This window comes from Aythya marila (genome assembly GCF_965140915.1).
Source record: "Aythya marila genome assembly, chromosome: 15".
NCBI classification, from domain to species: Eukaryota; Metazoa; Chordata; class Aves; order Anseriformes; family Anatidae; genus Aythya; species Aythya marila.
Genome location: NC_139056.1, coordinates 9,312,621 through 9,338,958, shown reverse-complemented (window position 1 = coordinate 9,338,958; position 26,338 = coordinate 9,312,621). Strand labels below are relative to the sequence as shown.

General features: G+C 39.1%; 3 protein-coding genes across 6 annotated transcripts in view; 1 reads left to right on the top strand and 2 right to left on the bottom strand.

Annotated features, from left to right (window-relative positions):
• IQCK (IQ motif containing K) overlaps positions 1–9,349 on the bottom strand; it is a 56,158-nt gene extending 46,809 nt beyond the window's left edge. The window contains exons 1-5 of one of the 2 annotated variants that reach the window (XM_082772853.1): positions 9,266–9,349; positions 9,067–9,171; positions 6,998–7,053; positions 5,163–5,301; positions 3,157–3,254 (exon numbers count right to left, since the gene is read on the bottom strand). In XM_082772853.1, the coding sequence (XP_082628979.1) occupies positions 3,157–3,254; positions 5,163–5,301; positions 6,998–7,053; positions 9,067–9,171; positions 9,266–9,284 (417 nt within the window). In that variant the 5' untranslated portion in view covers positions 9,285–9,349. Of the gene's footprint in view, positions 1–3,156; positions 3,255–5,162; positions 5,302–6,997; positions 7,054–8,533; positions 8,627–9,066; positions 9,172–9,265 lie in introns of those variants that run through there. The other variant, XM_082772854.1, reaches the window with a different exon arrangement.
• Positions 8,616–18,425, top strand: KNOP1 (lysine rich nucleolar protein 1). Of its 2 annotated transcripts, none has more exons than XM_082772849.1 (5): positions 8,616–8,697; positions 9,618–10,962; positions 14,813–14,881; positions 15,392–15,469; positions 17,835–18,425. In XM_082772849.1, exons 1-5 carry the CDS (start codon positions 8,684–8,686, stop codon positions 18,144–18,146), a joined length of 1,818 nt encoding a protein of 605 aa, XP_082628975.1. In that variant the 5' UTR covers positions 8,616–8,683; the 3' UTR covers positions 18,147–18,425. The 2 variants fall into 2 exon arrangements, with proteins under 2 accessions (XP_082628975.1, XP_082628974.1); XM_082772848.1 differs by lacking the exon at positions 8,616–8,697 and adding an exon at positions 9,100–9,143.
• A 2,836-nt stretch (positions 18,426–21,261) lies between these two features.
• VPS35L (VPS35 endosomal protein sorting factor like) overlaps positions 21,262–26,338 on the bottom strand; it is a 55,679-nt gene continuing 50,602 nt past the window's right edge. Inside the window, exons 30-32 of one of the 2 annotated variants that reach the window (XM_082772847.1) lie at positions 22,608–22,754; positions 21,894–22,025; positions 21,262–21,637 (exon numbers count right to left, since the gene is read on the bottom strand). In XM_082772847.1, the coding sequence (XP_082628973.1) occupies positions 21,927–22,025; positions 22,608–22,754 (246 nt within the window). In that variant the 3' untranslated portion in view covers positions 21,262–21,637; positions 21,894–21,926. Of the gene's footprint in view, positions 22,026–22,607; positions 22,755–26,338 lie in introns of both variants that reach the window. The other variant, XM_082772846.1, reaches the window with a different exon arrangement.

The following is a 26,338-nucleotide window of genomic DNA, read 5'->3' as shown; positions in this document are numbered from 1 at the left end:
CAGATAGGATAAAGCAAAGGAGAAATTATGGTAGGAAAAAAAAAAAAAAACAAAAACAAAAACCACACAATTCAGCATGGGAATACACTGGACAACCTAATAGGTCTCTTTCACTCCTAACTTAAAAATGAAGCTTCTGCTGACCGTTCTCGTATTGACGTTAGTTTGAAGTCTGCAAATATATCTGGAAGCTGATAGTTTTTCTAGATTTTTGCACGACATGGTAAGAAAAAAAAAAAAAAAGCCTATTTTAAATTAAATGTTTAAGTTGCTAGGTCACTTTCCAAATAAGATCTTGAAAGATTTCTTTCCTACACAAATGACTATTTTCAGCATAACCCTTTCCTTTTCCTTTCCCGACTTTCTCTTCTGATTCTATAATTCTTCTTTCCCAGGCATGGGTATCTCTGTTCTGATCTCTTCCTTGAATTCCTCAGCTGGTCCCCTGATGCAATCTGCCTTACCCCAGTTTCAATTTCTAAACAGCTCTGCTACTTCGTTTCTCATTCCCTTCTCATTCTTCTTCATTCACCTTCAAAACATGAAGGCCTTTAGTTCCTCTCATAAAAAACATTCTTCATTCTCCCTCAGAATTCTCTCTCTTCCTCCAGCCCTGTGCCACACTGACCGCAGTCATTTCTACTGTCCCTCCCTTTCTTCCACTGTTCCTTCCATTTATCTTCCACTGGTTTATTCTATTGGAGCTGCCCTTTGTAAAGGGTCTTTAATGACTTTTGTCTAGCCAAAATTCAAATACAGTATTCTGATCTCATCCTTTATGATATCAGTTACCTTAATGACAATTCATCATTTACCTCTGCTGTTGTCTCATTAATTCCATGATTCTTTCTACTCTTTGCTCTCTTCCTATTTTCATAGATATTTTCTGCTGTGTTTATCACAAGAACCCCTCTCCCTGTCCTTAACTTTCTCCAGGGTGTCTAAGGGCTCTGCTGTTGATCCTAAAAATCTGTTCCATTTTAATGCAAGGTATGGCATGGTCTTTTCTTCAAATTCATATAGAACAACACACTTATTATGAAATAACAGTATACTTAGAAATTACCCATTTAAGTCAGATAAGGAAAAAGAGTGTCTCAGTACAAATACCTGGACAGTAATGGAAAAGAACACAAATATTGAGTTATATGGTAAGCATCAAGAGCTATTGTTTTACTAGTTATTGTTCAAAAGGAGGAGGAAATGATGTCATGGCTGAAAATGATCATCGGACATAAACTTGCTTTCCTAAACTTCCTTCACCGAGAGCAGGACATTTCTCCAAATTAAAACAAAAATCAGTCAGTGTCTTTTTGATAAACTGTGCTATTTTTTATGAAGCATCTAGATATCAGAAACTTCACATTTGCTTTTTATTCTTAGTTTACTATAAAGCAACACAGAAATGTACAAAAATCTATTTTGAGAACAGATACTTTCTAACCTATAGACCACTGAACCTCTGCAAAATATCTCTGATTAAAAACAGACAAAGTACAGACAAATTTGTGCTGAGTTTGAAAACTGAAGTATTTCTAAGAATTCTCAAACTTTGTATTAAGTGTATTAAGTTTATTACTTTCCAAAATTCATAAGATCTCTTTAGGACAGTATTTTAAGCCAGCTTTAAGACTTCCCTTTTTGTTAAAGGAGATCTGCTTCCTTAAAAAAAAATAATAAAATAAAATCAATATAAATTTCATTAAAAGTGTAATGAATAATATATATGTTCAATCAAATCTGTTCTAGGCCAGATAACATAAGTGTGATGGCAGGAATAATGTACAGAGATGTCATGTCATAATGGCATGTAGGTGAACCGCTTCCCTATTTCACCTGTACTATCACAAATTATAAATAGATATACAATCATCTATAAACCAATCAGTTATAGACACAAATCTTGTGAAGGCTAAGCAAAAATGGAAATAACATACTTTTATTAAAAATATAGAATTGGATTTGAAATGCAAGTTTGAGGTGTTCATTCAAGCACGGTTAAGTGAATTTTGGTAAGTGAACTTGTGACTTTTTTGCTGTGCCAAGCACATGTAAGTCAGTGTCAAACTGTACATATGTAATTTTTACAAGTAATTTTTCCATGATGTCTATTGCCATATATATGTAAGCCTGTAACAGGAATATGCCAGTGGTTGGAGCGGAGGTAGACTGAGACCTAAGATGATTAGTAACCCACACAAAATCATCCTCACATAGCTTTCATTTTGATCTATAACCCAAACAGCACAGACTGTTTTCCTCAGATATGCATCATGTACAAAAAGGAAGATACTTTCATTGTCAATTATGTTAATTGCTCTTTATATTATGAAGCAAGTAAGAAGAGATTCAGTTGCAGGCATAAAAACATAGAGGAGCAAAGCCTTACAATTAAAAGTGTTCATGACAAACAGAAAGTAGGAAACAAATAGAAAAAAAAAAAATACTTCCAGTTAGAGAAAATAGTTGAAATGATGCAAACCCCACAACTACCAGTTCCTAATCTATCACTGAGTTAAGCTATGCTGATACAGTGAGCTTTATCTTGTATCAGTTCTCATGTATTTTTACACATTCCCAACATATAATTAAGAATGTCTCTAGATATGTTTACACACACACACACAAACAAATTTGTAAATACATACAGAAGATTACGATTTTTTTGTAAGTACAATTCGTATAAGCTCATTAATGATGCTCTGCTTTCCACTTAAATAGAATTTATATAGAATTATAAAGCTAAAATAGAAAATACACCTATCCTAGGATGTTAGACCAGAAAAAATAACAGAGTTCATTTCATTACTCAGTTAAGTAAAATTCAAGTTCTTTACATCACTCTCATATGAGTGACATGTACAAGTCTGAAAGGAAGCCTGTTTGTCTGGATTATCACACTACTTATGCTAGATGTAACTGAATATTTAAGGAGAATTAGATGCATAATGACCAAGTGTGGTGAGTATGCAATGTGTTCTAAATTACCAGACAAAAGAACATTCCAGGCTAGCAAGATCCGAAACAACTCTTGATATGTTATTTCATATTATTGTCATCGGTTTTCTTGTAAAAGACTAAATAAAGAAATACAGACTGTGAAATAAAAGGCTGTGACTTCCTGACATTGATCTGAACTGAAAACTAAGAACTAACCTCAAAACACTTTTCCTTCTTTGCTTGATGTAGAAGTTCAGCCAGTCCGGGTAAGAGCACTGGAAAGATGTAATACTCTAAGTATTCTCGAGGAGAACCTGAGCAAAACAGCACAGCTTTCACTTACAGGGAAGCACTCGGATATCACAAAAAGACAAACATCAGATAGCATAAATCAAGTATCAGTCATTTTATCAATACCATTGCAGCTTGAACTAAGCACAGATTCTTTCAGTTTAGATACAGCCACAGATCTGTCTTCCCTTTCCTTCAGCCAAAAACACATAAACTTGAGCAAATTTCAAACCAAAGGTACATTAACACTTCAAACTACAGCATGCCTCAGAGATGTCAGACTAGTTTTAAATGAGTAAACTCAGATGTCAGAAGCAGCTTAGCATAGAAAATGAGGAGCAATGCAGACTAATTTACCCCGACAGGAAGAAAAGTAAATGAGCCTATGCTAAACTCAGTGCCATTACAGCTACATGTAAACCTCTCTGGGTATCTCTACTCATGCCCTTTGCAATCTGCAGTAATACAGTTGGTTGTAAAATTCACTTTCTAGACAGAGGGAAAAAAGGTTGTATTTTAGTGGTGCTGTGACTTCTTTCTCATAACTACTTCCTACCCAGATCCTTCAGAAATTTGAACATTTCTCCATATACCCAATTTTGCCACAGTGAAAGGTCTGTCTAGGTTGGCATCTCTCATATGACTGCACTGCTCTTACACCGAGGTCTACTTGCCATGTTTCCTAAGTGCTCATGCACATTGGCATCACTGAGTTCCATGCAAAAGAAGGCAGCTACAGCTGGCATCACAAAAACAACCAAAACAAAACAAAACAAAAATCAGCAGTGCTATTGTACATGTGCGACATGCAGGCTAATAGTTAAACACTTCCCAAGAGACTCAGGCTATGTTTCTTTCTCAGCTTTTCCCCACATTCCCATCTTCCCTAACAAGACCTTTCACCATCAACTTATAAACTGGTTTAAATCTGTCCCTTAAAATGAAAATACCACAGGTGAGGAACTGAAGTTTACTGGGCCTGAGGGAACAGAGAGCATGACCCTGTAGAAAGCAGTATGAGCCATCCTCTCAGAAACAAAATAGAACCTGCTAGGATCTCAGAGAGGCAGAGTTGGCTTACTGGCCTAAGCATTGTCCTCAATTTATAGCCAGACCGCCTGCCATTCAGTAAGTACTCAGGTTTTAGTGTGTGCAGTAAAGATTAAGTCATGCAAGTTTCCTCTTCTGGCAATACACGAAACATTGAATTTCTTTCTCTACTTCATATTTTTAATTGGTTCATATACTGCGAGAAAATGTTCACAATTGGAAGGACACTACATATACAAAACCTGAGGGTAACACTGCTTCTGCGTAGCAACAGGAATTCCTAATGGGCAAGAATGAATGGAAGAGATGAAACAGAATGAGAAAGTGATGGAAAAAGGTGAAGGAAAAAAAAAGACAAATGTAGGGCTAAAATGCATAATAAAAGTAACATCACTACTTCATAATTTGATAAAAATATATATAGAAATTGTTAAAAATGGAAGAACGAAACTTTAGAGTTGTTTCCACTCAAATCAGTTATGTCTGGTTTGTAATCAATTGGGCAAAGATATTTTGAAAGCAGTTTTCAGATTTAATTACCTGTTTAGTCTATTGATGCTAGTTTTTCATTATTAATTTAGAGGCAGAAACGTTTGTCTTTCACTCATTTAAGTGGCCAAATAAAAAGTCAGTTTATCAGAAGAGAGTAGAACTACCTTAACAGCTAGACACTGTTACAGATTTCAAATGTGCACCATCTCATTTGGGTTTTCTTCCACTGACAAAGAGCTCAAGCCGGCTCCCTGCATACAGCCCAGTGCAATTCCATTTCAGAAAAGGTTTTATAGCTGTTAACACTTTCAGCACAACAAATGACAAATCCTTGTCAAATGCAAGAAAAATATTCACAGCAGAGTTCAAGATGATGCACTCCTACTTACACATTTTTGGATCAGGTGGTTCTGGAAGGGGGGCTGCCTCGGGACTGGGAAGCAACTGTTGGACAACAGTATCAGCTGCAGGGGCTGAGTAAAATTGTCCCATACATAATGGCTGCAGCATTCCTGCTTCCAAAGACACCTGTTCAAGAAAAATGCAAGATAAATGTAACCTATAAAAATACCACAATCAAACTGTAAAAAACAGAACCAATTCAACAGGAAGAACTATATAAGGTCATTCAGTTAAAAAAAAAAAAAGTTCTAATTTCTAAACCAAATATTAAGTTATTTCAGTATTTTCTGCATACTTAAAAAAAAATCACTTTTTTTGTAGTTTCCATTTCAATAAAAAAACATCCAAACCTAACAGAAGGTACATGAATGTTTTTAAAAGAAGTTGTTGAGGTATCACAGTTTAAAAAATAATTTATCCATTGTATAAAATAGTAATTTTTTGAAAATTAAAATTGGCAATGTTTTCTGAATAACTATTTTTCCATTCAGATGCTTAAATATTTGTTTCTATATTGTTCAGAAGTCATGACATGCACCTTTTAAAGAAAATAAACTTTCTTTTTAAACAAAGCACAAGCAGACAAATTCAGAGCAGATGCAAATCCAAATCTTAAGTTTCCCCATACAGAACCAATTATAGACACCATGAGAAAAGATAGTTCACCATTTTACTTCTGTTTTTAGGAACACACGGACTGTTACAGTGAGCCAGAAGAGTACTCTTATAGACAGTGAACTATAACTGTCACAGAAATTCAGATACCTCCTATTATACTCAAGAATGCACTAGCATTCATTTGGTATGAAAACGTGTCGTGAAAACTATGTCATCGGGCCACCAAGCTTATTATACTCTGCATGTCAATGACTGCCATATTACATACATTACCATATACAAAGTTCATAAAATGATCCTTTTGGAAATTAAAAAAGTACACATAAACATAAAAAGATATACTATTACATTTTGACATTAAATGTGCAAATACATCAATAAATTATGCCCAGACTAATACATGTCCCAAACAGAGTTCACCATTCCAATTTAATAATGTCCTGTGATGAAGTTCGTTTCACTTAGGGAAAGAGGATACATTATATAAAGGTCTAAACCTACCAAGTGTCAGACAAGTTTAACTACAAGGTCTTGATTTTTAAAATAACAAAATAAACTAAATGCAGTGTAATAAGATAAAGCATCTAAAAGATAGCTAGTTTAAATGATATTTGATGCTCAAAATAATTAATTTTCCTGCTCATAGAAATGCTGGGGACAAAGAGATAAATGGGTTTGTCCTTCTTAAATTACATACTGCTTCTGTCTGCCAACCAAGTTTTCCTAGACTGATTTTACTTGGTCAAAATTAGACCTCGACCAAGTGTGATCAAGTTTAATTCTGCTGGGTACAGTGTCCACATCTAAGTGCCCTATTATGTATGTGAAAGTGGGGCATTAACTCCTTCGCTGTGCTTACTCCTCTTTTGCATATCTCACAACTCAGTCTGCTTGCGACACCACCAGAAAGAGATCCTTGCATACTTCTGACTCCTGCCTGCAAAGCAGACAGTCGTAGCACAAAGACAGTGAGCTGTACAAACCAAACACAGCTGGTAATCTAATTTTAGGGCAGCAGTACCCAAGCTGCTTTAAATAAAAGCAATGATTTGGAATATTGCATTTGTTAATTCACAAAAGTTGTTTACAAAATGTAGTTTTGTTTTCATTTTATGAATAAGACTACTCTGCGGGTACCTAATTTTCCCATTTAGTTATTTAAAATAGGAGGCCCTATGAACATTTTTAATAGAACTATACTCACAGATTGTCGTTTTGATTCAGGAGTATCTGGACACAGAGGCTGTTCTGCTTCATACTCTGAGTAAAAAGAAGCACAGCATTTATCCAAGAGACTTTTAAAACACTTATTTTTATTCTAAATAAGTATTACTTTCTAGAGATATTTATGCTAGTTTGAAACAATAAACATCCGTATTTTTTTAATAGGGAATCTAAAGTGTTTAAACAAGGGAGAACTTTAAAGCCTCTTGCCTTGGCTTTAATTCAAGTTCAAGGTTCTAAGTGATAAAATAACCCTCTATTGGAAAAAATAATTTTGACCAAAATAATAATTTAGGATATTTTAATAAAAGTAAAATGCATATGCTTTCATGGCATTAATCATCGGTTTTACTAGTATATAGTACTGCTTTTCAACTTCATCTATAAGCAATGAAATGCCCAGGACATTGCTAAGTTCTATTCTCTCCACTTGCAAAAAACAATGCAAAAGCAGTACATGATCCACTTACGTTAGAGTGAATCAGGGTAAGAAAAAGAACAGAGAAGGCCAATAGACCTGATATGAAAAGAAAAAAAAAAAAAATAATAATTAAAAAAAAAAGCCACCACATACAGATTACACAAAAACAGAAGACTCTTACAGGCAAAGCAGCAGGTTTACCACTCCACCATTTTAATTATGAGATTTACTGGCATCATCACTTCTGTAGGTAGTGCAGATGCCTCAGCGGAGTCACATTAGAAAAGAGATTTTATTACTACATAACAAATGGCCATTTTTACGTGAAATACCTACTCTAAGGCTTTGCAAAACACTAAGGAAGAAAACATCATTTGGACACCACAGAACAACAGAGGTGGAGTCTCAGCTCCTCAACATTTTCAGTCACCTCAGGTTTGGGAAAAAGACCAAGACTATTATTAGAATCAGGTTGTAATAATGTGAGTTTTGCCTTTGCTGAATACCAATGATAATAGCAATAATCCTGTCGCCTCTCTTGCTTTCCCAAGGCAGTAATCTAACTCCCTTGCCACCACAAAGCACAGCACTGGATTCATTTGTGGAGCAGATTACTGCCTCGCCAAACAGAGGCAATGTTGTTATTGCTTCCTCAGGCCTGCACTAATACTTCTGGCCCTACAGGCAGCACAGGACAGAAGCAGGCACCAAGATTACATTTCTGAAAGATGCTGGCCATCAAAATAACGTTAATGATCCTGAGTAAAAACACATTTGAACTTGCTCTCAGCTGCCAGAAAGGGCTTTGTGGGGCAGGAGAAAATTTAGCAAAAAAGGCTTTTTTTTAGGTTGTACAGAATTTAGCAGCAGGGCTTCCTAAGGCCAGAGGCTGCCTGCCCGGGGCAGGCTCTGCTGCCCTGCCCCTCAGCAGAGCTCGGGGCCGGCCTCAGGGAGCCTGCCCCTGTCCCTGCCACCACGGAGCGGCCGCAGGGCTGCGGAGCTGAACCGAACCGAGCCGCTGCCGGTATGGCCGCCCAGCAGGACACCGTAACACAGCGGGCAGGCCCGGCTGCGAGGCGCGGCCGCGGCGCCCACCTGCGCACAGCTGCTGCCACAGGCTGAGCGGCCGCCCGCCCGCCGCCATGCCGCCCCGCGTCGCTACGGCAACCGCGCCGCCATTACCCGCGGCTGGAGGCGGCCCCAGGCCCTGCTCCCGTTCCCCTTCCGGGGCGGCGGGCGAGGCACATGGGCCGCGGCAGGTAAGCGGCGGCCTCCGCACTGAGGGTTCCCGTGTGCCTGCGGGGCGTGCGAAGGGCTCGGAAGGGGGGCGGCGGGGTGAAATCGCCTGTAACCAGGAGCTGGAGGCGGCTTAGCCGCCCCCCGCGCTGGGAAGCACGCGGTGTCGGGGCGGTGGGTCAATTAAAATGGGGTTGGGGGGGGGGGGGGCAGCACTCGGGTGCGGTGCGCCCCTAAGGACCGGGGCCTTAAAAAAGCTCGACAAGGGGCACCTCAGGAAATCTTGTGGATTAATAATTGGTTAAAAGATGGGAGCCGAACAGGCACAAATAGGGTTTTCAGCAATGGGAGGGAGCGTTGCACATGGGTCCCAAAGGCGTCTCTGCTCTAACCTGTTCGTAGGTGTGAGTGTCCCGAGAAAGGAAGCGGGTAGCAAGGCCATGGAGCTGCAGGCAGGAGCAAGTTCAAGGTGATGGCTGCAGTGCTTTGAAACAATTCTGTGGTAGTAAGTGGTAGATGAAGTGATGAGAAGTTCAACACGCGTAAATGAAAGGTCATGCTTGTGTGGAAATCCACCTTCACTATACTTACTGATTGATTTTATATGCATGTATGTATCTTGTTAGGAAGGACTTCTGGAGGGTAGATATTTCTATGAAAATATGCTCAGCAGCTGTCAAAAAGACAAATAAAAAGTTAACAAAACTAACTAGGACATCACTAAGACAAAAAGTCACCCCTTCACCACTCCAGTAACTATAGTTTCAGTGCTGCTGACAGTTCTGGTTCCTGCCATTGCAGAAAGCAGATTGTCCTTGACACTTTTTTTCCAGTTTTGCAGTCAGAGATACCAAATGCTTTCAGAATAAAGGAAGACCAAATAGGCTAGGATTTGCATCATTGTGTTGAAGCTGTACACTAACATCTTTATTTCATTTTTTAGAATGACAGTAAAGAGAAAGAAAAAACAAATTCATGAGGAACCTGAACAGAAAAATAAAAGAGTGAAACGTAGTGGGAGCCAGACTATCATTAACATTGAGAAAGGCGTTCCAAGTGTCATTAAAGCAGGGGATGATGACCGGTTTGAGACAAAAACAAAGGCCAGGAAAAAGGAAAGTTTAAAAGAAGATGAATGTTTAGATCAATTAAATCTGAAGAAGAAAAACAAAAAAAAGAAAGTTGGCTCCGAATTACCAAAAGAAACATGTTCAGAAAGCTTTGTGAATGTAGAAGGCCATCTGGATGTAGAACAACAAGAGGAATCGGAGGAACAAATTAAGATTTTCAAAAAGAAGAGAAAAAAAGATCGACGCCGTGCCTCCTTCTTACTAGAGAGTAATCACAGCAGTGATGAGCTTTCAAATCATTATACAGATGGTACTCAGGGAAATGAACTTTTTTTCAAAAAAAGCAGAAAGAATGTCACTTTGAATTTGAAACTGGGTAGTGAAGTAACTAAGAAAAAAAAGAAGAAAGATGTTTCCTCTTCTGCATTAGAGGACATTCAGGACAATGCGTATAAGCATTCTAAAAAAGACTGTAAAAAAACAAACGCATGCATTTCAGAAGAAAAAGCTGGTATTGATGAAAGTCATGGAACAGATATTACTCAGAGTGATGAGGAAGGTTGTATGAGAAGAAAAAAGAGGAAGAAGAAGAAAAAGAAGCCTGACTCCTTTTTACCTGTAGCAGGTAATCAGGATATCTGTGGAGTTCATGATAGAACCATTGCATTAAGTGACTTCAGAAAAAGACAAAGAAAGGAAATTACATTCATGGATAAAGAGGAAGAAGAAACTACTGAGAACTCTGAAATTATCAGAAAGACCAAGAAGAAGAAGAAAAACAAGAAAAGCAAAGATGTTTTCTCCTTAATGTGTGAAGATAAGCAAGAAGTTGAGTCTGAGCAGAAAGAACTGTCTGGAAAAAAATACTGGAAGAATAACAAAGATAATAGTGAAGTAACCAAGAAGAAGAAGAAAAAGAAGATTCAAAAGGACAAGGAAACTACTTACTCAAAAGTTTCTTTAAGCAATGACAACGCATCTAACAGCCAAAAAATAACACTATTAGAAAGCAACAGAAAGAACAAAGAGAGCGAAATGAAGCTAGCTGAATGTGCCACAGGGGACATTGTAGATATAGTATTATGCAATTCCAATCACATGCCCTGTGACAAAAAAGGGGAAAAAAAAGTACCACGGGACTCTGCAGAAGAAACAGGTTCAAAAGCAAATATAAAACAGAAAAAAATCAGAGGAGAAGACATGGGAAAAGAGGCATCGGTAAGTTGTAAAGAAGGTATCTGCACCCTCCTGCTAAGGAATTGAAAGCATCTTACATCATCAGTTCCCTATTTTGCAGGCTGTTCTGCCTGTTACACTAAGGTCAATGTGGGCCTCCTCTGGGTTTTTAGGAACAGCACACAGCATCAGATCATCTATTGATTATAGCACATAATATTTGTGAAACAGGGAAGTTATTTTTTATGCCCAGTGCTGTAGTAGTTTAGTGTTTCAATTGTGAAAATACAAAATACATAAATCACTTAACAGCAAATAGTGGAACAGAAAGAATGCTGGTATATAATTATAAATGTCCTTGTGTCTTTCATTAGCTCTTTGAAAAGAGGTAACAATCATATAAAACAGAATACCAGAGCAGGTATGTAACAGTGGTGGCATGAATACCTTGAACTCCTAGACAGACTCTTTTCCTTGAGACTTTGCTGCTGTTGCTACTGGAACTGTATAGTGTTAGAAACCAAGGGGGGAATTTTAGCCAAAACGTGTTACCTAACTTGGATGAAACTTAAGAGAAAATCTTAAATATAGAGTAGACCCAGAGCATTGATGTCTAAATTGTGATAAAAAGTACTAGGGAACAAACTAAACAAAAACTAGAACACATTCTTAATTTGGAGGGGAAAGAAACAACTATGCAAAACTAGAAATAAATAGATTTTAAGAGCTGTGTGAATTTAACTCAAGGTAAATGGAACCGTATCCAGGCTGTTAAAGGAAATCTCATCCAAGAATCCTTGAGTACTGCTATTTCTGTGGTGAAGTAAACATGGAGAGGAACTGATGAATGGGGAGAACAGATCTGTTTGATGTATTTAAAAGATGAAAGATATGAAATACAGGGGTTTCTTCAAAGTTTTCCAAAATTTAGACCATCGAGATGTCTAGACTAGCAGATGCTGTTTTTTTTTTTTTTTTTTTGACTTTAGGTTTCTCCTTTTGAGCTTTCAAAAGTCAGGGTGGTTTTATCGCTGGGATATATCCTTTAATTAAATTTACATTGTCTTTTTGAGATGGTTGGACACTACTTGGATTCTTGCAGCTGCTCACGTGTGTGGAGGCAAGATAAGTCTTAAAATAAGTGACCTTCCTGATGGTGCTATCTAATTACGGAAAATGTAACAAATGCCTTGCAAACTACTGAGGAGAAAGGGGGTAGGGTGATGCATACTTTATTCCTCTTCCCCATATTCAGCTTGGTACATAATAAAAGCTACTTTAGAGAAATTCTCAAGATTTCAAACTCTAGGTAATTTAATTTGTTCTAGAGAAATCTAGTTCCTGCCAGGCCAAAAGACACCACTGCAATAAATGGCTGATCGTGTCAGTCTTGCATTTAATTGTGCCGCAGTCCTGAACCATTTTCTAGGGTACACTGCATCACACACACTGCTGCATACCTTGAAAAATCCTCTGTTGGGCTTCTGAAGCAAGCAGAGTAGCAAGTTTATGAAGAGTGTGTGGAATGCTACCCGCTTCATGTCAGAGATTCATGTTTTCCCCATTGGATACCATTATGGGCAACTCAAAGTAAGGAGGCTGAAATAATCCAGAGAGAGAAAGACAGACAATACAAAACATGTCAGTTAATACAAAACATACACAACATTAACTCTAAGATTGCTGTATGCTAACATACAGAAGTTTTTGAGAAAAGTGAATGTGAATTGATTGCACCTACAGTGAACTCGTCACGTGCTGTCATCACTTCTCAGGCTGCTGTGTGCTAAACCTTGATAGTATGGAGCAGGTGGCGTTCAGTCCCTTTGTTAAAATATGAAAACGGAGCTGACAGCTTCTGAAAATGTTTTGCCAATAATTATTTGTCACTGTTAGCGCTCCCTCATTTTGTAGATGTAACTGCATTGCCTGTAGAACAACACGGGCAGCTTGTACAAGCACACTGGGCTACCAGCCTAGAGTGTGTGTGGGAGGAGAACATATGCCAGCCGTGGGCATCCAAGGCTCAGTCCTCTTTCACTTGAATGAATACTGCCACTGATGTCTGTGGGAAGAGCCTGCGGTCTTGAACTTCTCAGTTTTTCTGTAGACATTAGAAGGAAATAACTGTGAGAGTGAGCAAACACTGGTCCATTTGGTTGGCAGGCGCGGTGCTTGAGTGGTCATTCTGGCAAGGACATTACCACTGTGCTTGCACAGGATCTTCTCCCTTTTAAGAAAGCACTCCTAGCTTCACAGCAAAGGTGCTACCATGACGTCTGGCATGCCTTGTGTTTAAGAGACTTCATACTGTTAGGGAGTCCAAGGAGAGTCAAATGACAAATACAACAAATGCATATCCAATGTTAAAGGGTCCAGTTTACTTTGATTTTTTTTTGGCTGCAGATAGCATAACCCTTCCGTGTGTGAATGTGCTCCCCTTCCAGGAAGTTTGAGGAAGAAGAGACCTGCAAACCCCCTGACAGGGGTTTATATTTGCCATTCAGTGACCTTCAGTAGGTCAAAAACATGCTGTGAATTAGCAAGGAAGGGGGCAAACCAATCCTTCTTGCTTGTCTGCCACTTACCATTCCAGCTTAAAAAAAAAAAAAAAATCCAGTGCAGCTGTTTGCAGAATCTTATGACAGTTTTCCTGCTTGTTTTAAGAGATCTGAAAAGACAGTACCAGGCCATCTAGAAGTTGTTTTTTTTTTCTTTTTTTCAGTTAAGAGAGCAAGCTCTCCTCATTGCAGACAGTATTTTCCTTTCTGTAAATGGATATACTTGTGAATGTGTGTGAAATCAGTGTGTAAAAGGTAGCTTGGAAAATGAGGTAAATCATTCATGGCTTTAAATAAAACTGTAAACCCTCAAAAACCTAACAGCAGGTTCTGCTGACAGAAGTATGTTACAAATCTTTTCCTTGTCTTAATGTTCCCTGGCTATTTCATGCTTGGATTATTGTGTTAGCTGTATCAATAGATCTTCCCTTTGGCCACTTTTTTCAGCCTGGTCTAAAGCTTATGGCTCTAATTTACCGCTATCCTGGACTTAAAACTTACCTATTACACTGGGTGCCCAACAATCTTATCCTTAATACAAATTTGGAAAAGAAAGACCAAGGGCAGTAATCTTAAAACTCCAGTCGTTAGGAGCACAAGCTGCTGTACAGCTGCGCTATGGCGAAGAGTTACCAGTAACCGCTTGTGGATTTACCTCCTGCCATCCTGCCCATCCATTCCTGCTGTAGTTGTTCAGTCTTTAACATCAGGTTCCTGTTCCTCACTCTCAAATGTAGAACTATCGTGCTATTTGCTCCCATTGCCAGGGAAAGCTTATGTACGTGTCATGCCTCTCCCCATACTCTCCAGACTGAAAGCTCCTTGAGGACCATCACCTATTCTGCATTTGTACAAGACAAGCACAAACCAGCTGCCTCTTGAGTGGTTTTGTTTATTTTGAGCAGTGGCTAGTGGGATCGACATGATCCAAGCTTGTCACGTGCATTTAGAGGGGCCATTATCTTACCACTGGTTGAATTTTTTTTCCACTCCTTTCTGTCCCCTATTTCAATTTCAGCTCCTACAAAAGTCTTTAATTTGAAATGACCCTGTCTGTAAATGTTACTATATGTGCCAGTAATGTTGGCAGGTCCATTTTTATGTGTGAATTTAAAAAGTCCCCTACCCTTTTTGCTTAAAAAAAAAAATCTGTTGTGAAAGTTTTCTCTGAGAGAAAATCCCTCTCAAAGAAATGCACAGGTTCAGTTGGCATTTCCAGTTTAGGTCTGACTATTTCTTCTGGCCCCCCAAGTAATACTACTGCATTCCTTACTATTTTTACCGTTTATTCTTGTATAAATTTCTAATTCTAAAAAAATTCAATTTTATAGGAACATAGTGATGATGTAACTATTGTGCAGGAAAAAAAAGGAAACTGTGATGAAGTTAATATAGACAAGGTATGTATGCACTGTATTAATTACGTGTGATTTAAAGCAAATAAGTATTTAAGGTCTACCTAGAATTTGTAACAAAAATACTGCTTCGTTACTGGTCTATGCCAGTATGTCTCTAAGTAGAGCTCTACTTAAAATGTGCTTTACCTCTTATGGGTTAAATCCAAAATGTACAGCTCCAGTCAATGTCAGAAGCTTCTGAGTAGTTCATTTGGTTAAATACAGGTTTCTCTGCCTCTCATCACTGTTGTCAGTTTCAGTGTAGCTGTTACCTGCAGTTAGAAGGAAGACTAAACGTACCTGGTACTACAAAATGTCTATTTAAAATACCACAAGAAAAAGCATAGTTCTTAAGCTGTGTGTGAAAGGGGATCACATGCAACTTTTTAATTATCCTTGCAAAATACTGAAGATAAGTAACCATATCATTCTTCCCTCATCTTTTTACTTTGAATTAAATTGTCATTAAACACACTGAAGGCAGTGACTTTCATTGATTTTTCTGCATGCTAGGCGAGGCGGCAAGCTCTACAAGAAGAAATTGATAGAGAATCTGGAAAAACTGAAGTTTATGGTTCCAAAATTCAAACGGTATGTATGATTTTAGACCTTGATCTGATGGAAACAGCATCCCAGAGCAAGTTCCTGAAAAAAACACTGAAAATTGCACAGTTTTCTGTATGCAGCTCATGCACGTGGCTTTGCACCACAGTTTGATTGTAAATTTCAGGTCATGCTATAGAACGAATTACATGCTTGAATGTAAGGTCATGCTATGGAACGAATACTAAGGCAATCTGGGAGCTGACCAGTGAAACTCCAGTGTGAGTTGGAATTGTTCAGAGATCTCATTCCCATCATCAGTCCTCAAAAGCAGCATTTTCCCTGGTTCCTCTGGAGAACTAGCCATGGTGAATTGCTACAAAAATGTTTTCTGCTTACTGTGAAATATAAATGATTCTAGGCCATGGACATAGCAATTCAGATAAAATTCAGTGACAGCTATCTGGGAGAATTTACAGACACAGAAATGAGGATGTACATGGAAAGGTGAAAGAGATGATAACTGACACTGCGTCTGTGATACCTACAGGCAGCACTTTCCTAACTTCTGCATCTTTCTTCCACCACTTTGAAAGATGATTCTTTATTCTTTGTTTTTGCATCCTACACTGCCTGCCTCCTGGCAGGTTTGCCATACAATAATGTAGCTGTTCCAACAATATTCAGCAGAAGTAATAAGATTCAGGAGGAGAGAAAGCTTTGCTAATAAATAAGGATTCTTAGTTGTCTGTAAAACTGTTCTTCAGGAGTGCCAGTTTGCCTAAAAAGTAAGACCTCAACAGAATCGCAGAAATAACTCATGTACATTCTTATGCAGTGGGAGGCAGATTGCCGTGAGCTGTGCAATTGCAACTATCTAATAGTCTGAAATCACTGAGGAAAAATTACTTTTTTTGGCAAGGGATCCCCTTTCTTTGGGCTAATATATCATTGTTTATTAGTACATAGAAGAATACAAGCTATGAAAACTAAATCATGAGCTTCACACATAGTGAGCCTGAAATACTGCAGCAAAAGTTCTGTGTAGTGTTTGCTCTCAGTTCACTTAAAAAAAATTACAGGGTTTGACAAGTCGTAATGATTTCTGCATCTGTGCAGGTATCTGTCTACCATTCCAAAGAGAGGACTATCATGTGTGTGCTTCCATGACACAGACCTGGGCTTATATGGCAACTTTTTTTTTCTTTTATCAAAAGTATTATGGACAACTTTCTTTTATGAGAAGTATTCTGACCTGTGATATTGAAAGATACTCCAGCCCTATATTTCTATAACTTATAAAACCTGCCACAGCTTGCCTGCAATGTTGTATAGCATACTGTGTGTTGTGCTGGTTGTCCAGTGGAGAATGACTGTTTCATGCAAACTACAACTGTTCAGTTGGAAGAATTTCAGGCTCACAAACACACCACTAGATTCATTTTTTCCTTTGATGTAGCCAGATCAGTCTGCTTAATTAATGATCAAGCATTCTTCCACTTAATATCACCCCCAATTTTAAAGAAAAAAGGGAGTAGCAGTTCTTGCCAAAAGTAGTTACAAATGACTGCATAGCTCCTAGCTATAGCTCAGAAGTCAAATAAGATCCTTTGGTAATGAAGCATGGTCTTAAGTAAGCCAAAAGTTCATAAGCTTTCTAAATTGTACCCTGTATCTTGGGTTATACACAAACAAGTGGTTGAATTCTGATTTTACTTGGATGTTACATATAGTCTCAGAAAGGAGCCATTATCTGCAGGCAAGAAAAGAATCCTGGAGTGAAATAGGTAAAGAATACAGTGAGAGGCAGAGTTATGGAAAGAACAAACTGCAATTGAGGTGAGGTTTTAAGAGTATTATGTTTAGTCCTGTTGGTTAAGGGTATGCCTTCAGTTTTTGCACCCTTGCAGTATAATTGCTAACTAGGGGGATGAGAATGCAATTGTTCCTTAATGCATATGAGCCAGATGGAATACCATCTCTTAAATTAATGCAACAAAATAGTGCAGAAGCAACAGCTACTTACGTAGGAAAATGAAAAGTTAACCGTGAAAGTGAGAAAAAAGTAAAACTTACAATTGTCTTAAAGTAAGAGAAATGGTGGGACAAGGTCTGGCACTCCGAGTTAGGGGAACGTTACCCAGAGAGCAGAAAAGTCAGGTTTTCTAAAGACAGAGGGAAAAGAGATTCTGAAAGTGCATCAAACTCTGTCTCTAGGTTAAATGAGCTAATGAAGATGCAGCCATGCATGGTTATGTCATTCTTTAATTACACCCTTCAAGACGTGAATGACTGCTAGCATTGTTAGCCCTGTCAGGTTCTGGTGGCTGGTTGTGTTCTCACAGTGCACAGCTGGAAATTGTCTTCCTTACTCAAGGTGGTATTTTAGTGTTCATCTTGTTTTGTTTCACAGGATACAAAGATTGGCCAGTGGAGTACAGCTGCTTTTCAAAGTTCTGAGAGAGGAATGAAATTCCTTCGACTGATGGGTGGTTTTAAAAAGGGCTCTGCACCTACCCAAGATCTCTCAGCAACTACAAACAAACCAAACATGGCTCTGAACAAGGAAGGGGAGGAAAAATTACAGCAGGCTCTGAAGATGGAATTTGATAAAGCAATGGACTTGAAACAACATAGAAGGATCGGTCTTGGATTTCAGCCTGCTGCCACCAAAAAAGTGTACATAGACAAATATACATCTAGATCTATAAAATTTGAAGATTAGAACTCTGAAGCAATAAAAAGAATGAAAATTAAATGGGTAAATTTCACTTCCCACAATTTTTTTTACTTGAAATAAAATTTGACATGTTCAACAAATTTGATGAGGCCTTTTTAGTACAAGTCTACAGCTGACTGTTCCAGATTATGTGGAGCTGGGTACTCACTTGAACTCAACAGTAAGTTTTTGAAACCTTTACAATATTTTCTTCAGTCAAGAGCCAGCCTCCCTCAAAGACTGAAGATATGTGGACAATGCCTACAAAAACTTTTTTTTTTTTAAATGCTGATTTCATGGGCTTATTTTTAGCTGCATCTTTGTGATTCAGAAGGATTTTAGCATTCTGTAAAATCTTCACATTCTTACACTCAATGAGTGGTTCAAAGCGATGGTTTCTTACTTTGAAGAAACACTCCTGGTATGCCTACAAATTTGACCAGGGGAAACTTAACTCTGAAAGCGATTTCTTAAATATTAGTATCTTCAATATAATAACAAATACTGTTGAACATCCTATTTGTTTTAACTGTGCAGTTTGATTTTCAAGAAGCAGCTGTTATTTGTAAATAGAGCTAAATGCTTTGTGGATAGCAGCACCAAATACATGGATCTAGACTTTCTAAATTATAGAAAGCAAGGTAATTTTAATAACGTGCTTATTGGGTGCAGTATATGTCAGTTTGAATGAAATTTCTAATATTCAGTCTTCCAGACAACCTGCACTCTGACTTTAAGAGTACAAAGTATGAGAGTACATTTGTATATGTTGTATTCAGAATTTGATGGTCCAAAGCAGTCTCAGTGTCTTGCAGGAAGTTACAGAGATAGTGGAAAACTGTCATATTTTGTCACTGTCTGTGCCATCCATTACAGGAGCTACTGTTCCCTAAGTTTTGGTGTAGTTCTAGTTGTTGAGCAGGAACAGGTGACCGTCTCTTGTGTCTATTCCTGCTGTAGTAACAGTGGCCTCCTTGCAGGGGATCCCCCCTATGCCCTAGCTCAGGTTATTGTCTCTAGTTACCCAGCTCACTGTTTTCCTGCAGTTACCTATTCTTTTTCATAAGATCATGCCTATTAATCTGCTAATTTTCTTGTTCTAAAGCAACCTTACCTTCCACAATAGCCTTTTCAATTGGACTCTCTACCTGAAAGCAGCTGACTCCTGGGAGAAAATACACTTGCAAAATAGCATTTGTTCCAGTGCATTTTGGGCAACTCCTAAGGGGAAATTAAAAATCACACAGAGGCTCCAGCATAAACAGTTGCCATGAATTCTTTCCCGTACCTGGGAAGGAGATGCTGAACTACTGCCTACAACAGGCTTTGCTTCGAGGAAACCATCACCTTTAAAGTGTTATTTAAAACCACCACTCCGACAGCATGAGCCTGATTTGCACTGGTGCTTCTCAAAGCTGGGTGACTGGCATCAGCCAGCCTTTCTAGTCTTCAGCTCCTGCTTTGCCTCAAGTAGTGGAGGCTGTATTTTCTGATTTAAGACAAATGCTGAATTCAGGCCCTCAACTGCTTGCCTAGCAAAGAAGTAGTTATAAAGGAACAGGTAGGAAAATTTCAAGGAATGACTTCCTTTGGGAAGAGTGAGACGGGAAAGCACGTACGGATTTCTGTTGCAGAGCCAGTCTTGGATATGTAGTGACTGGTCTTCTTGCATTGCCACCAGTGAAGATGCTGAAGGTGGTGGTAGTCCTGGACTTGCCTTTGGATGAGGACTTCTTTCCCCTCTCTGGGATCATATCACATATAAGTCTGTTGCTCAGCTTCCTGGCACCTTGCTCTTGATAACATTATGCACGTGAAAACATCATAGTTTGAAAAACAAGACAGGTATCTGGGGAAAAATAACTGTTCAAGCAGTCAAACTTGCTCTAGCCTGCATATTTGATATATACAGAATAAAATTCAGGTCTATAGTGAGTGAAGTGCTTTAACTAAAATTAGTTTTGCTCTCACATGGAAGTAAGCCAAAAGCAGTTGATTAGAATGGTGGTGCTAGCTTCTAAGCTAGATGTTTTGAGTTTTCTCCAGATAACTAGAGCCTTCTGGATGTCATTGAGCTATTTTTGCACCAATAAAAACATCAGTAAAACATTTGAAAGCATTTCTCATGGCAGTCTTACATCAATAAATAAAGTTATACTGTGCTCAAAAGACAACAGGCAGAAATTGGTGTCTGTATGGTGAAAAGGAACAGCTGGGCCATTCGTAAGCCTGCCATAAGAGTTTCCATTCTACAGAATTTCCACACTGGGTTTGTAGCAGGACATTTGCCCCTGGAAGGCGGTTTCTGCCATACAACTGCTTCTAGTGTGACCCACCTGGCTGTTTAGACAATTCATGGTTCAATACCACTTACCTAGTTTGTGGGTAGAGTTTCCAGGTCCAACAGGAAGAGTTGGCCATGTGCTGTTGAAGGTTGTTTTGTACAGCTGCAGCAAGAAGGAAAGCTAAATTAAACTGAGGCATGATAATACATGCAGTACTGCCGTATCATTGTGTGTGTCCACTGTACAGAATTATCTAAGGAAAGCCAGTGTAATTAAGATGAACACTACAAGTCGGAAAGGTTCTCTATTGAGTGGATACTACTTCAGAATTATCTTGTATTTCTGCAATTTTACTCTGCATATGTATAGATACACATGCATATATATAGTTTGTACAAGACTATGTTACCAAAGGGTCCTAGTTTAATTCCTTACAACCTGAACACAAAATGCATATTTTATATGTACCTTGTTTCAGTAGCCACTGAAGAGATGAAAACTACACAAGAACAATGCAGTTATTTTGGGTGCTATTTATTAATAGCCTGCTAACTCCTTGAATATATGGTTCTGGCAAAATTGATTATATGTTTAACCTTAACAAAATAAAACATTTTTGTGCAAATATACATCTCAATATATATGACTTAGCTCATTAAAATACTTACCACTAAGCAGAAGTAGCAATAGATGCAAGATCAACACGATTCCTTACCATGGGACAGAAGTGGCAAGAGTGAAATTTATTAGGAATAAAAGCAGTACATACAGATAAATTACAGAATGGTAAGGTGATAAATTTGTATACACAAAGGAACTCCCCCAGAACAAATAGGTGAGCTGCAAATTGTTTTATTCCGTGATACAGTGTACTGGAGAACATGGAGTACTTTGCATACATTTCCATTTTCCTTTGCAAACAACATTTAAAGATTCCCGCCATTTTACAAAACACCACTGAACTAAAAATGAAAGCATAAACATGTCTGTGAAAATGTATGGTAGAAATTAGAACACTAACATCTCAGCCATTTTTCTCTTTTACTGGAACTGACCAAACAAATGTTGGCAGCATCCCAAAGCAGAAAGATGACTTGGTAGGATTACTATATTGAAATACTGCTTTCTACACAGGAGAAAGACTGTTCTGCAAGCAGGATGAAGTTTGGAGGCTGTGAATTGATCCGTGCAGATTATCTTCTTCCTTTGTCACTAAAATGACAACAGATTAGATTTGGAGAGGCTTTTGCAACCACAGAGGTTCAAAGTACCCTTTACTGAAACTAAATCGGATTTAAAATGAGTATATAATGGCAGATCTGGAAACAAATTCAGACTAAATTATTGCACTCAGAACAGTTTTACCTGTGTCCAAGTAAATCTGTCACACTGAGTAGAATTAAAATACACCAAATTCCAGTCAAAAACCAGAAGAATCAGTGATTTATAGCCTTGGCTCCATGCTCACTTTACATATGACTCCTTGGAAAAGAGGCATTCATCAGGTTCTGGACTGCAGAGGAAGCCGAAGAGCCAAGTCTGCAAAGTGACTCATCTCAGGTTGTTTGCTTCGTCTCCTGATGTATTCTAGCGTCTTTACCTGGGTGTGAAAAGAAAGGCATTTTGAGATTGTGTGTGTCTTTTCTTATTTCAGAGCCCATCATGTATGCTACGTGAAGACATTTTAATAGACACTCCTGTGATTCTCCCTAAATTTCACTGGATATGCAACTGCTGCCATTTCTGACTCCAGAACTCCTTATCATATATATCTTCCTTAAGAAAGGCTCTAAAATGCCTACTTTTCAGGTTTATACCATGCAGTTCCTCCACTATATAAAAATGTTCTGTTTTGTTTGAAATTTAAGTTTTCTGTACTGAAAAGTGCAGCACCCAATAATTCCAGGCTCTTTAACACGTGAAATAGTTTTTAAAATGCAAGAAAGATAGTAGACTACTCCAAATAAGATAAGTTGCTTATTCATTAAGAAGCATGAAAAAAACATATTGTTTTTTAACCTAATTTACGCATGTTAAAAAATAAAACAAAAATGACAGTGAGTCGTAAAGAGTTTGTTCAGATTTATATCAGGATTTATACTATATTTTATTCAGATCAAGAAAGTAGCGCAACCTTTTCCCAAATAAGGAGTTGGAAAAGAATCTCTGCAGTATTCCTTACCATAGTCTTGGTGTCAGCAAAGCCATGTTTCTGAGCAAGATTCCAGAGATTCACTGAAAGCTGGTTTAGCTTGTTGTTTCGTAGATCTCCATGAGCTAAAATAGTGTTAAATAAATAAAGTGCCAACTGGCTCTGTCGCTTCAGGGTCTATAATAATAATTAAAAAAATCCTGTATTATTATACAGTCATCCCAGCAAAATTTCTTCAAGTTCACTTACAAGTACAAGGGGCAGACACCTGTTCTGTAATACACAGCAACAACTACAGGCACAGAAATACGGGCAGTTTGTACATCCCATTCAAAATACAACAAGAACCAATAATCACAAACCAACCTAAGTTAACTGCAAAATTATCCAAGACTCCTATATCTCACGCCACTTCAGCACAGCATAGCATGTAGCTCTGACATTTTAAATTCAGGACTTCACACAGTTGCGTAGAAATCGCCCTCCCACCAACCAACTTTGATCAGCATGACTTCACATTTTTTCCCTTAATTTTTGTTCTTTATTTTTTAGAGAGACCATGATACATCTAAGACTAGACATACACAATTTCAAATTTTTTCAACAATTCCTTCTATTATTATTATTTTTTTTAATAAAGACATTTTCCACCTCCTTTCTTCTACTGAAACTTCGATGATACCAATGTACTTACACCACATTTGCATTTACTATCCTTAAAATTGCTGAGGAAGGACCTTGATGAGGACTCGTGCTCTACCCTGGAGGAGAGCCATGCCTTTCAGCCTCTGCAGGGGAGTTGTCAGGCACAGACAATTCTGCACTAAACTTAAAGGTGCTCCCACCCCAAATTGGAGCGAGTGGAAAATAGAAGTAATAAAAATCCTATTGCAGATTTTGCCCATTCCTATGAAATGTTTTAAAAGGCTAGAAAGACAAATGATTGTTGGATGTATCTGAGATGTAGTGTGTATTTATACTGCTTTGCTGCAGCTGTCCTTTGGTTTTGGCTCAAGAAAGACCACTGTGAAAAGCAAAGCTCCATCTTACACAGAAACCACAGCAGAAGGGTAGCAGCTAGATCTGTCAGCTCATCACCTTGATTAATGAATTTAATACTTCACTTTGGCCCTTGCAGTTAAATGTACATTAGGGGTAGTGAATATACAGTGCTCAGATACAAAGCTACAGAGAGAACGAGGCATGGATTGGGAGAGAGGAGTGATAGCTGCAACTCGTGCTCTCCTGACACTGTACCAAGGCACTCACACAGCCTCTGCCCTTTCCCTAAGGAACCGAAAGTAAATTAATTTCACTTCTCACTGCCAGCAGAAGAGAGGTCAGATGCTATTAATCAAAGAAATGGCACGCACTGAGCTATCAGTCCCCCAGATAAATATGAAAAAGGAGAACGCTGTGCCATTAAAGAACTGTCTAACAAGAAAAGAGGACGCAGGATGCTCCAAACAAGAAGCAGAAGGCTGATACAGTACGTGAGCCACACGGCAGTACGTGCCGAGCAAATCTGACACAGCAGAAACCACACGTGCACACACACACATGCAATGCCCAGAGCTGCTCAAGGCCCCAGGAGAAGTTCTCTAAGCGCTAAATTAATTACATGGAACTACCAAGACAACAGGTCTTCCTTTAACAGTTACCTACTTTGGCAATTTCTATCCCAGTAGCTCCTAATCTGGTTTACAGACTAAAACTACCACCATTAGTAGGGAGTGTTGAACTGCACTCCTTACCAGCCAGAGAAACACAATCAGTCTCATCCAGCAGTAACACAAAGAGCAGAAATGCCACTTGGGAAGTCAGTAAGAGTAGCAGCAGTTGTCAATGCTTAAATATTACTACAGTATTTCTCTTTTAGGACTAACATCTTTGGGGGAAAAGCAGATACTGCACACCGCCTGCTAGTCCAGTGTTTGCCACATTATTCACAAGGCAGCCTCCCTCCTTCCACATTCACCATATATGCTGAATTAGCAAAATGAGGTGTTACCTCTATATTTTTTCCCATTGACGCCTGTGCATCTTCTGCTGAAAGTCACCTTCAGAGAGGTTCCTGGGAAGCAGTGGGCTGTGTCCTCATAAGAAGTGGGACACTTACTTTATTGGGCAGGTTGCAAAAGCAGCTCTACTCAAGGAGCCCGACTCTCAGCTACTGAGGTTTTCTAGGCAGTACGAATGCAAACATACCACCCGTTCTTTAAAGTGAGGATGACATTTTGACAAATTTGAAACGTGTACTTCTAAAAGATCTAGGAACACAAAAAAGCTGGAAGAGCAAGACGCACACTAACTCATCTTACTGGGGGCAGGTACAAGTCACCGACAGGATCCTGGCATCCTGTCACCAGTCACACAACGCAAGGCAAAGGGAGAGGGAGGCAGTGCAGGTATGCACTAAATCCCCTGTGTCTGCAAACTAACAAGAGTCAGACAAGGCTTCAGGTGACGATGAGCAGCAATGTTTGTGCAGCACAGCACCGACCTCCAGCCCAGCACGCTGCTGAGTCCACTGGCCTCACAGAGACTGAATTGCGGGTGGCACTCCAGCTCAGGAGGAATTTACAGGCAGCAAGGAGAAAGGAACAGCTCAGCTATTTGGCAACAACGCACGCCATGGGACTAACAATTCCCACACCAAAAAGAACTGCCAGCCTTTAGGCACTGTGTTTTCCATAACTCACGGGATAACGCTGATGACTATGAAACAAAATAATACATCATCCCATAACGTGATCCCCCATATCCCAGCCCGTCCAAAGTGCAAAGTCTAAATTTCATACAGCTTATCAGATAAAAATGGAATCTTTCATAAAACAGACAACGTAACTGTTTTTCATGGCATGCTGGCTAGTGCTACAAACACACATTCCTGTCTTTCAGAGAATTGTGCCAGACACCTCCAACATAAGGATACCATGAGCTTTCTGTTGGAAAAGCCTTTGGGCATTTGGATTCGTTGCTTCCTCGGAAGGTAAATCTAGTCTACTGCTGCTCCCATGGACAGCTTTAAAACAACTGGCTCAGAGAATTGGTACCAGTCCATCTGTGGCAGCACAGCGCTCAGCATGGGCTGCAAAGCTGCTTCAGGGTACTAAATATATCGGTCTAGGCTGAGTCTCCATGCTGATACGGCATCTGTTTGCTAGGATTACCAGGGCTATCTAGCCAGAAATTAATTCCAGCACCACTGTGAAGCTGGTGGTTATATCCTTGTGATCCACATCTAGATATGCCTGAATAAAGCCTTGACAGGCAGCCTTGCCCTTCCTTACAAGCTCTGATGGGAAGCCCTCTGGGACCTCGTAACATCTGTTAGTTCACTGGAAAGAGCAGGAGCTGCATCAGGGAGGTCAGGTTGCCTTACACAACTGCCCTAACATGGGATAAATGACGCCCCTAGCACAAACAGCAGCTCATGCAACGAGTTCATGTATAACAAAAGGGAATAATGACTTGGGCAGAGAAAGCAGCAACAACCAACACTGCTCCTGGGAACTCACAGACCATCCAAGAGGATGTGTGGCCCCTATTTCACCACTTTTCCAGCACACTAGGATGATCATAAGAAAAAGTGCCTTGTTTTGGATACGATCCTTAAAAGAGAAGTCCAAAAGCACCCCCTGGAATACTCAACTGGAGTACAAGTGGCAGTCCCTGCAGGCTCAGGGGGCAGTAATTCACCTTGTAGCGAAGGCAAGCTAAAATGTTTTATTCCCAGCTCTTAGACTGCCACCATGGTT